Genomic DNA, 12,651 nt, shown 5'->3' with positions numbered 1-12,651 from the left:
CTTTTAAACAGTGGTTCTTAACTGGTTTTGCTTTGGGACCCCATTTTTACATTGGAGATTGAGGCTTTAAAAAACTGTATAGAACAAACAACAATATGCAATAGTATTAACATAACATAGGCTGAATAAGAAAATTTACAATTTTGGTAATGCATAAACATCAGCAGAAATGTGATTTACTAACCTAATACATGGAACAAACATTGGGTCATACTGTACTGCCATATTACCAAGTGAAAGTATAAATTGTGCCAAAATACTTGTGATGTCAACAACAAAAATGTGGGGAGCATTTACTCCTCCCTTAATTTCCTAACAATGCACAACTGGTTATATGGTTAGCTGCATTTTATGTTGCATTTTGTTCTTTTTTTTTCAGCTGTCCACAAGCAGAAACAGAACAGACCTCAACCCATTGTTGGGTTGCATCCAACCAGTTGACAACAACTCCTTTCAACAACACTCAAACAGTCTTTTAGTGATATGCACGCTAGCGATATCTCACAAACATACATGCACAAAGGCTTCAATACTTGTAAAATTCCAGAAAACTGCCACTCACTCAAAACAGATATGAGCACACTCATATGCATGCACACACACCAAAGCGCCTCTGGTGATATTGATCCCAACGGTTCTGGTCTGCTTATTTGTGTAACGCTGTAAACACTGACAGACTGTTGTGGAAATATTCCTCTGCCATGAGAAAGCTCTTTATTTGCAGGATCTGAAGAGCCATTGCTTGATTACAAACAGCTGGAACACACATGCCACCACCGACCCTGGAACCACATTTAATTTTCTATTTCGGAAACAAACTTTTGCTAGCTATGTTAGCCAGAGACACACACAAATGCAGGGTCTGTCTCTGGAGAGTCAGCCATTTCTAGGGTTGTTCCATTGTCAAAATTGTTCTAGCCCACTGAAACTTTCACTCCATAAGAATTCCCTGAATGCACTGTAAAAAATGTAAATAGTCAACATGTTCACTTAACAGAAGTGTCATCATGTCTTAAGCCTCTAACGAGCAGAGAGCAAGTGAAAATTTCGCCTAATTTTCTAGATTAGTAGATAAAAAAACAGCCCATTTTAATTTTTGTTTATTTCTCATTTATATATGTTCTCTTTCAAAATGGTACTTTACTTTTTAACATATAGAGTGAAGATGCACAATATCATCTTGCACACCATTGTTGTTAATAAATCTCAGCTGCATTTTAATTTAAGATCACGTAATTCTGTTGAAGGTAATTGAGACATCATTGTTTCAAAGGCTGGAGTTCAACACCCTAGCAAGTTGCCACCAAATTCATGGTCACGATATACTGAATCCCGACATATGGATCTAGGGAGCGGGATGAGACACGGGCATAGATTCCAGTCATTCCATCATGTCATAGTGCTCTGCATCTGGTGACAGCTTACACATGGAAAAATGAAAAACAATCATCTTTAATTTCCTATATTAATCTCTGAGAATCAAAGTCTGTCAATATTTACAAGAAAAAAAGATGATCTTGGCTGCCATCTGGTTATGGGTTCGTAAAAGACATCAAAGTGTCATTTGAAACTTAATCCTAATTAAAGCCCTTGGAGGGAGAGAGGAAGCACTCTCAAACTGAATCTGCATAAAACAAGGACAATAAAACAAAGAGACAGATCTCTAGATATTTGAGGGCTAGTCACTCATTTATCATAAAGTAAACTTGACAAACATTTTGAGAATTCAGTCTTTCCCCATTCAAGCTGTGGACAGTGGACAAACTTGCCTTAAAAGTACTTCCCTAAAGGAGTTTCAGCTCTGACCACCTACAGTGTGTGTGTCTGTGTGTGAGTGTTCCTAAACTTACTAGAATAACAGAAATAAATATTAATGGCCCGGCCAGTTGGAGGTGAGATGACACTTTTCTAGGCTCTCAACCGGTATAGTGCATTTAATGGTTTATTTAACTGTCAGGTCCTTTTTATAGGCAGGTGACAGGTTAAAAAGGGAAGCCACTCATGCCTTTTTAGAGAGGGAGAGAGATTGCTATAGCAGAAGAGATTCAAAGAGCCCTCAGAATGACTAAAAAACACTGATATTATGTCTCCTATTGACTAGGAATTGCCTTGTGATGGATAGTTGAACAGGACAGATTATCATGAACTGGCTGAGGTGGTTTAGTGTTCACTCTCGCAGCTGAGGCCTTTCAGATGTCATTTTACATCGGTGTTGTGAAGATGTGGCTTTAAAGACAACACGTCTGTTATGAAGCAGAAATTACACTTTTTCACACATTCTCACACTGGCACAAAAACAAGTCAACACTTGCATCTGTACTAAAAGTAAAGGTCACAATTCAAGTCACACAACGCATCTCTAAACAGGATCCTGTCACGTCTCTTACTGCTTTATAAACACCAAAAGCTCTCATATAGACTCTCATATATTCACAGTGCTTCACCTTTTCCACATTTTGTTATGTTACAGTCTTATTCCAAAATTAATTTAATTTATTATTTTCCTCAAAATTCTACAAATAATACCCCATAATGACAACGTGAAAGAAGTTTGTTTGAAATCTTTGCAAATTTATTACAAATAAAAAATGAAATTATTTATTTAGTACATAAGTATTCACAGCCTTTGCTCAATACTTGTGTGAAGCACCTTTGCCATCAATTACAGCCTCAAGTCTTTTTGTGTATGATGCTACAAGCTTGGCACACCAATTTCTGGGCAGTTTCTCCCATTCTTCTTTACAGGACCTCTCAAGCTCCATCAGGTTGGATGGGGAATGTCGGTGCACAGCCATTTTCAGATCTCTCCAGAGATGTTCAATCGGGTTCAAGTCTGGGCTCTGGCTGGGCCACTCAAGGACATTCATTGTACCGTAGCCACTCCTTTGTTATCTTGGCTGTGTGCTTAGGGTCGTTGACCTGTTGGAAGATGAACCTTCATGCCAGTCTGAGGTCCAGAGCGCACTGGAGCAGGTTTTCATCAAGGATGTCTCTGTACATTGATGCATTCATCTTTCCCTCGATCCTGACTAGTCTCCCAGTTCCTGCTGCTGAAAAACATCCCCACAGCATGTTGCTGCCACCACCATGCTTCACTGTAGGGATGGTATTGGCCAGGTGATGAGCGGTGCCTGGTTTCCTCCAGACATGATGCTTGCCATTCAGGCCAAAGAGATAAATCTTTGTTTCATCAGACCAGAGAATTTTGTTTCTCATAGTCTGAGAGTCCTTCAGGTGCCTTTTGGCAAATTCCAGGCAGGCTGTCATGTGCATTTTACTGAGGTGTGGGTTCTGTCTGGCCACTCTACCATACAGTCCTGATTGGTGGAATGCTGCAGAGATGGTTGTTCTTCTGGAAGGTTCTCCTCTCTCCACAGAGAAACGCTGGAGCTCTGTCAGAGTGACCATCGGGTTCTTGGTCACCTCCCTGACTAAGCCCCTTCTCCCCCGATCGCTCAGTTTGGCCAGGCGGCCAGCTCTAGTAAGAGTCCCGGTGGTTCCAAACTTCTTCCATTTACAGGTGATGCAGGACACTGTGCTCATTGGGACCTTCAATGCTGCAGCATTTTTTCTGTACCCATCTCCAGATCTGTGCCTCGATACAATCCTGTCTCGGAGGTCTACAGACAATTCCTTGGACTTCATGGCTTGGTTTGTGCTCTGACATACACTGTTAACTGTGGGACCTTATATAGACAGGTGTGTGATTTTCCAAATCATGTCCAATCAACATAAACATGGACTCTCAAGTTGTAGAAACATCAAGTATGATCAGTGGAAACAGGATGCACCTGATTTTGAGTGTCCTGGCAAAGGCTGTGAAAACTTATGTACATGTGATTTTTTCGTTTTTAATTTTTTTTAAATTTGCAAAGATTTCAAAACAAACTTATTTCACGTTGTCATTATGGGGTATTGTTAGTAGAATTTTGAGGAAAATAAAGAATTTAATCCATTATGGAATAAGGCTGTAACATAACAAAATATGGAAAAAGTGAAGCGCTGTGAATACTTTCCGGATGCACTGGATCTTCATCGTAGAGACAGAGCCCTCAATGAGCTCAGGTGATTGTCTACCCACATTTGAAATACATAGGCCATCTGATGGAGGCATTTGCAGCGCATTCACCCTTGGTGATTTATGTAAGACACTACCATAGTATTTTCTGTTCTCACTAGAACATGGACCCCGTTTGGTGGGGGGCCTGTGTATGTAAAGACGCCGACTACCACCCCTGGAGTCACGAGTTCGAATCCAGGGCATGCTGAGTGACTCCAGCTTGTCCTCCTAAGCAACCAAATTGGCCTGGTGGTTAAGGAGGGTAGTGTCACATGGGGTAACCTCCTTGTGGTCGCTATAATATGGTTCTCGCTCTCAGTAGGGTGCGTTGGGAGTCGTGCATGGATGCCGCGGAGACATAGTGCACAGGAAGACTTTGCGCTAGTCTCCGTGGTAACGCGCTCAACAAGCCACGTGAAAAGATACGCAGATTGACGGTCTCAGACGCGGAGGCAACTGAGATTCATCCTCCTCCACCACCCGAATTGAGGCGAGTCGCTACGCCACCACGAGGACCTAGAACGAATTGAGCATTCTAAATTGGGGAGAAAAAGGGGAGACGAAAAAACAAGATGCATTTTTGGTGATAGGATCATGTGGTCAGCGCAAAATACAGGTCTAAATGGGGTCTAAAACATTTTGTGATCTGATCACAAAAACCACATACATGTGTGGTCAAAAACGCATCTGAACGCATCACATTTGATGTGTAAACGCTAATCAGTCCTGTATGCGTCTCGGCAGCAGCAAAGCACCACCCCTCACCACCCATGGATAGGAGCGGTTTAAAAGGAAATAACCATCAATTCAAAAAATTTAAAAAGCGGATATATACACAAGCGTGAGAACTTCATGGATCTTCTTCAATGTGTATGATATCAACATGCAGGTATCACTTATGAGAAGCACGTACATCTGGAGCTCAGGTTAATACAACTAATCCACTAAAATAAAGGACAATTCTACTCGAAATGTTGCTTTTGTGCTTAGATTACATTTCAGATGCATCAGGGAGAAATAGCGTACCAATTTTTTCACACTTTCTTTGCCTTTTATGACTTTGTTGCACTTTAATATCATGCAGTAACACAGTAACATTGAAATTGAAAATCCCAACACAAGTGGTCACAGAGGACGCATTTAAGTGACCAGGTGTAAACATAAATGTTTCTCACCTAATCACAAGTGATCGGATCACTGGAGACAAATAACTTAATACCAGGTGTAAACAGGATCCCAGAGTGCTCTTATTTTCCTATTGGTTTGCATCTGTTGATGATGAGCAATTTGAGTTGCCCATTGCCCTAAAGTTTATGTTTAGAGAAGCTCTGATAACACCAAAGATCAGATGATTTCTGGAAGTATGGCCAGTACTGAAATTGTAAACACAAACATTCATACAACATGTCTGCCACACTAACATCACTTATATAAACACAAACACCCTCAATCAGAGTTATACACTGATACACATCAATGTAAGCGATCAGAATCTATGCAACTCACAATCCGATTATAAAATTCAAAAAAATAAAAATAAATCAGCAACAGTGTAGGGCACAAATCTTAGCAATTGGTTGATCTCTTTAAAATTTTGTAAATTAAGCTTAGTCAACTTTTTGGACTTGTCTTTTAAACTTATCTGAAGGCTCCTTTGTATGTCTGCTTGCACAGTGGTATTTTCACAGTATAAATGGCACTCAGTAATGGCCATTTTTTGCTGTTTTGCAAACGTATTGCACTTATCTGTGTGTATTGTCCTGCATGTGCTTTCAATAAATGTAATTATTAATACATTTCCAACTATGATTATGAATTCTTGGGGATCAATCCAGAATCATTTGAGAATCACGATTAATACATACACAAACTGACACAGAGCTGATAAATAAATCCAGACTGCACACAAGCCTTTCCTTCAACTGCCCTCTGTTGTCCCACTTGCATCTGTGATCAGGACAAACACAAGGGCAACGGTGAGCGAAAGTGTCTACCTGCTGTTCATTCTCCTCCTAGCCCTGATGACGTTAAGTATTCAGGTCATGCCACGTGATTAAATCACTTCTAACTAGATCCATTAGCTGAGCAATGGGCATTACTGAAGTGACTCTATATGATGCAATTAGTTTCAACACACTACATTCAAATATGCTGAATTTACTCAATACGTGAGGGCAGCTGTATGAAAAGCTTTCTGTGAACATGTGTGTAATATTTAGCTGTTTTAGGAGTAGCAACCCAGCTCATTGTTTCATCAGGAATGAAGTTGAAATGCAAAGATAATGCCAGATTTTTTTATATACTGTAGATCAATGTAACTGCATTTAAGCTTTGTGACCATATGTTCATGTACCTGCCATGATGTCAAACAGGAAGTGCACATGAGGTGACCACATGGTTCAATCTTTATGTCTTTATCGTTTTCGGCACAAATCTTACATAGCTGAAATGTAGAGCCCATCTCACAGTACAACTCATACTGCTCCTGAAAAGACAGAAAAAGGGGGATATTTAATTTAAATTTAGTTTCATGTATTTTTGTTACAGTTATTATTTTATTACAATAGCCTTAGTTTTGCTCTGTTGTATTGAATGTAAAACTATCATGCCAGTAAAAGTACTTTAAAAATTGAGAGAGAGAGAATAAAGATCAGGAGTGAAAAACACACAGCCATATTTTTATGAAAACACACATCAGTCACTAACCTGTGTGACCTTGATGTGGTCGTGTGGGGTGGGTTCACACAGACCTGTGAGATCTGGGTTATAACTGCGCCCATCAGGAAAGAGGTAACTACAGAAGTAGAGAAATACAGTTGGAATGAGATAAGACTTGCAGCATTTACAATATAACATGTCTTGTCCTGTTTCTCCTCTAAGCAAATAGATAGCCAAGCCAATGTCACTTCATGCACAATTGCCTCTGTGGCATCTCCTTTAGTTGTGCTGTGAAAGTGGGCCACCTTCACAGCCTGTCCAATCACAGCCAAAGCCTGAACCTCTGCAGCGAGAGAGTAGCAGTCAAACTGCATTTACAGCAGTGTTTTGACCTTGCGGATCGGATAATCAGACGATCAAAGAAGGGGGGGTGGGGGGACAGGGACACATCCACTAAGCATGTCACTGTGCTCCTTTTGTGACTGTAATAAGGATGGGCATTTTAGTAATTTAGTCTGGGGAGATTCCATACTCCCTATATTTGAATTATTAGTGTATGTACAAAAGGATCAGCCAGACACTGTTTGCCGTAGATGCTCATCTTGCTGTTTGTTCAGTGCCTAGCACCAGGTTTTTATTATTTTTTATTCTTCACCCAAAAATGTGACTTGTGTCAATTTACTCTCTTACATCATGTTAATCTAAACCTCTATGACTTTGTCTTATGCGGAACACGAAAGATGTTTTAATGAATATCCCGGTACATTCACGAGAACTTGCGCTGTTTAGTGCTGTATACGACACTGAAGTTCACTGTAAACGCACAACAGACCTCAAGATTTTAACTGAATCATTTCTGGGTTGTTCGTATGCCTTTAGAAGACTTGGAATTTGATGTACTAGTCACATGGACAAGCATCATTATAATACTTTTGGGTCCTTTTCGAGCTTAAAAGTGAGTCACTATCCACTACCATTGTATTGAACAGATGGACCAAGACATTCATTAAAACATCTCCTTTTGTGTTCTGTATGAGAAATAAGATCAAACAGGTTTGGAACGACATGAGGGTAAGGGAATTATGACAGAATTTTCATTTTGGGGTGAACTACTCATTTAATAATCCATGTCAATAAAAATATTCTTAAATTATATTTAGCTTAAAAAGCAGTTTAAAAAAAAGACCCCTTGTGCTGTGTGCCACTATGTACAATGATGCAAACTGGTGTCTGATAAATCGGACCACATGGTGGAGCAGAAAATGACGTAATCAATCACAAAATTAATAAATGGAGCCCCCAGTCAGGCTTCCTAAGCAACCAATTGGCCCGGTTGCAAGGGTGGGTGGAGTCACGTTGGGTTAACCTCTTCGTGGTCGCTATAATGATGTTCTCGCACTCAGAGAGGCACATGGTGAGTTGTGCGTGGATGCCGCGGAGAATAGCGGGAGCCTTCACATGCGCTAGGTCTCCACGGTTATGCATGTGATAAGCCACGTGATAAGATGTGCGGATTGACTGTCTCAGAAGCGGAGGCAACTGAGATTCATCCTCTACCACCAGGATTGAGGTGTGGCACTACATCAACACAAGGATTTAGAGCACATTGGGAATTGGGCATGACAAATTGGGGAGAAAAGGTAACAGAATTTTGATCAGTCTAATATCTTTTACATAATTATTGTGTTTTCATCACTGCTGTCACTTAGTACTCAGGTAGTTCCCTAGACTGTATGTAATATGTAACTATGGTTGAACATTTTTTTAAAGCCTGGAATCTGATGTATTTGACTAGAGTTATGCATGCATCTCAGATTAATAAACTGAAAGGGCTGCAGTGCGTGATACAGCTCAGATGGTGCGAGATTGGCATGTGGCACTGGCATGTTCAGACGGAGCCACAAAGCCATTGTGAGGTTGTACAGTGACAGCTGACACAGCAATGGTGACAGCTACATGAAGCAAAACCTGCACATGATTCCTCAAACAGACATGCCAGTTAGAAACCTGCCAACAAAGAGAAACAGAGGGGGAGAGAGAGTGTTTCTGTGTGTGTTGTTTGTTTACAAGGGAAACTGACAGTTTATCAGAACATATTGCATAGCCAGGATGCTTCAGAGACGTTTTTAGATGACAGAAGCTGTATTCAAGAAAGGAAAAAATTAAATAGAATAAAAAGATATTGACCCTGGATCTTGAGAGAAAATACAGATTCTAAAACTCAGATATGGATATATATTTGCGAGAAAACAAGTTTAATGATGCAAGGGTGTACATTCTGCACCACTAGTGGCATGCAAAAATAATTGCAATATTTGATTTCAGTAGCCCAACAGCTTAACCAGTGGCGAAAGTCTGGAGCGGAACTACCTGATTTTTAAACAATTTCAGATGGATGGACTGCCAGGGAAACCTTATATTAATTATTAAACTTTACATGAGAACAGGAAATGTGTGTGTGTTAACCAATAGGCCATAATTCTGACAAATAGTGGCACTTTCAATAAGTCTCTAGATTTTTAGAGGCATAACTTACAAGCCCTCTCTGCATCCATCGATGAGTGCCTGGAACAGCGGCTTGTTATGTGGGATGGTCTGTAGGATGTTACCGTCACTGGTGACGTAGCCGATGGCCCACTGGCCTAACCGTGTACAGCTCAGTCTGAAGATGTAGCTGGTGAGAGAGAAAAAAACCAACTCAAAACTCACTTAACAAACCATAACAAAAAATCTGACACTTAACATTACTAAAACAGCAAAGCAAGAAAGAGAATAAGAAACTGCATGCTTATAGCTTTCAAGTGTGAAAGAGGCCTGAGTCGATTATGAGCTTAAGAATGTCACAGTTTTGGAATCAAGCAATTACGAAATAAAGCACTTTTTAAATGCTCAGACTTCAAACTAACACTCTACACTGGAGAGAAAGGCAGAAACATATGGATAAAGTGTATATCTGCATGTTCCTAAACTGAGAAATGGAATCGGAAAAGAAAATGCAATGCACACTTCTTGAGTTATTTAAAAGACACTTTTTTGGTAATGCAACTGCATAGCAACAGATTCAGCCAGGATTAAGAGACTGTCTGGTACCAGTCTGGATTTTCTATTCAATTCCTCTACAGAATCAGGGTTGTACAGCTTGTCACCTCGGCCAAAGGAAAGGATCACTGCAGCTGATGGAAGAATGACCGGAGAACAGGTTGACATCGCTTAGCAGTTGGTGAGAAAGGTTTTATAGAAAGGAGTCTGAACGAGTGGTAGAACAATATTGTTTCTTTAACACCCAATGCCAATAACAGTACCAAGGGAACAGGGTGGCCACTGGTCGATATAATGGTACAGTATAATACAATTAAATGGCAGCAAATCAGATGTACACAAAACTGCTCAATTTAACATATTTTCAGCAATATTTACTCCATTCATTAAAACATCTTATCTGTAGTAGCCATTGACAGGGCTGTTGGTAGACTTTTGATTTGACATGGCCATTTCTATTAATGACAAAAACAATCTTTTCTGTCAATCAGCCAATTGGATCGTTATCGTCCAATGCCGCTGAATCAGCCAAAATATCAGCCCCAATTAATCTTCCTGGCTGATCTAGAAGTTTGTTACTTTTGTGAGATGCTGTGTGTGTGTGTGTATGTATATATATATATATATATATACCATATATATATATTAGGGCTGTCGATTTAACGCATTAATTCAGTGTGATTAATTTGACAAAAAATAATGCGTTAAAAATATTAATGCAGTTAATCGCACCATAATAAGGAAGATTCCTGAGAAATGTAAGCTTGTAATACCACCTGTTTATTCTAGAGGGCAGTAAGTAATATTTCAGCTGTATGAGCAACGCACAGTTTATACAGTGAAGAAAACAACACACAACACAGACATGCGTTACGTTCTTTCGTTCAAAACACTTGAAGGAGCACAAATGCGAACTAAAGGGATCTCAAGATGTGTTTAAAGATTGAGTATTAAACTATATTTAACTTGAAACAGTGAACTAAACATTTTATGTTTATGATGCAACACACCCAAGACACTACACAAGCATGTCTGACGCAGGAGTAGATTGACAGGCTCTTAAACAAGCCCTCATAATAAATCTCAAACTGATTGACAAATTCACTTGTGAAATAGATTGCTGTGAACTGTAGGCCAACGATTGACTTATGATCAATAATATGGTAGTAAACAATACATTGTATTCTAAAGCCACTTTTGTATTGTCTTATCAGTGATTAACTCTTCTGCTACAAGAATGTAATGCATTTGAAATATCTGAATATTTTTTATTATATATATATAATTTTTTAATATTTAAAAGATAACTATGTATAATTATATATTGATATAAATATGTATAATCTTTATATATTTAATTATTGTTACATGAGGGGCTTTATCAGCAAATATTTGTATATGTGATTAATTAATCGGGACACCATGTAATTAAATTTGACAGCCCTAATATATATATATATATATATACATATATACATACATACACACACACACACACACCAATCAGCCAATATTGTGCAGGTCTCCTTCGTGCTGCCAAAACAGCATCCCAGAATAGCATTCTTTCTCAACACAACTGCACAGAGCGGTTATCAGAGTTACCGTAGACTTTGTCAGTTGGAACCAGTTTGGCCATTCTCTGTTGACCTCTCATCAACAAAGCATTTCTGGATGTTTTTTGATTTTGGCACCATTCAGAGTATATTCTAGAGACAGTTGTGTGAAAATCCCAGGAAATCAGCAGTTACAGAAATACTCAAACCAGCCCATCTGGCACCAAGAAACATCCATGCGATTACCTAATCAGCCAATCATGTGGCAGCAGTGCAGTGCATAAAATCATTCAGATACGGGTCAGGAGCTTCAGTTAATGTTAATCAGAATGGGGAAAAAATGTCATATCAGTGATTTGGACCGGGGCATTATTGTTGGTGCCAGATGGGCTGGTTTGAGTATTTCTGTAACTGCTGATCTCCTGGAATTTTCACACACAGCAGTCTCTAGAATTTACTAGTGACATCCAGTGAGTGGCAGTACTGCAGATGGAAATGTCTCGTTGATGAGAGGTCAACAGAGAATGGACAGATTGGTTCGAACTGACAAAGTCTACGGTAACTCAGTTAACCGCTCTGTACAATTGTGGCAAGAACAATATAATCTTAGAATACTATTCCGAACACATGGAAGAATGACATAAAAATAATTTACATTCACTAATATAAAATATGTGAACATTTCTGAGAGAACATTACTGACACAAACAAAATCGCTGAATCAAAGTTCTGAATCAAATCACTGAAATGGACAGTTTGAACTGGTTCATGGAACTGAATTGAACTTAAAAACTATAACACAGTTTCAGAAGTTTAAATCAGTCATTATTAAAACATTTGTCTTAACGGCAAATAAAGAACGCATTAAAATCAATATTCACGATTTTGCTAGATTTAACTAACATGGCAAAATATATTCGCAAATATATTCAATATATCGTCCAGCCTCTTATGACAGTGCCCTGACGTAAACAGATCTTAACGTAACAGCTCAGTGAGTGTGTTTTGCATGCACATGGTAAATAAGTTACACACACACACGCACACGCACACGCACGCACGCGCATACACGCACACACACACACTCCATCCCCTAGGGTGCTGCCATGACCTGCTCTAACCACACACACTAACACACACACACACACACACACACACACACACACACACACACACACACACACACACACACACACACACACAAACAGCTGCTGCTCCTCTTCAGTAGATTGGTATTTGCATGCAGTTCTGCACGACCACCCACTATTCTCCATTTCCTTCTGTTTGTTTAGCCACATCTCCCTGACATGCATATCACTGAACTCAAAGCATCACACACAC

At 39.5% G+C, this 12,651-nt stretch overlaps 1 protein-coding gene across 2 annotated transcripts in view; it reads right to left on the bottom strand.

The window, feature by feature from the left end:
- cblb (Cbl proto-oncogene B, E3 ubiquitin protein ligase) overlaps positions 1-12,651 on the bottom strand; it is an 82,057-nt gene that overhangs the window by 13,732 nt on the left and 55,674 nt on the right. For both annotated transcript variants that reach the window (XM_052115640.1, XM_052115641.1), the window contains exons 7-9: positions 9,255-9,392; positions 6,767-6,854; positions 6,414-6,545 (exon numbers count right to left, since the gene is read on the bottom strand). In XM_052115640.1, coding sequence (XP_051971600.1) covers positions 6,414-6,545; positions 6,767-6,854; positions 9,255-9,392 — 358 coding nt within the window. The remainder of the gene's footprint in view (positions 1-6,413; positions 6,546-6,766; positions 6,855-9,254; positions 9,393-12,651) is intronic.

This window comes from Xyrauchen texanus, chromosome 43, assembly GCF_025860055.1.
Source record: "Xyrauchen texanus isolate HMW12.3.18 chromosome 43, RBS_HiC_50CHRs, whole genome shotgun sequence".
Lineage (NCBI taxonomy): Eukaryota > Metazoa > Chordata > Actinopteri > Cypriniformes > Catostomidae > Xyrauchen > Xyrauchen texanus.
The sequence above is the reverse complement of the archived record's forward strand: the minus strand, read 5'-3'. Positions and strand labels throughout refer to the sequence as shown.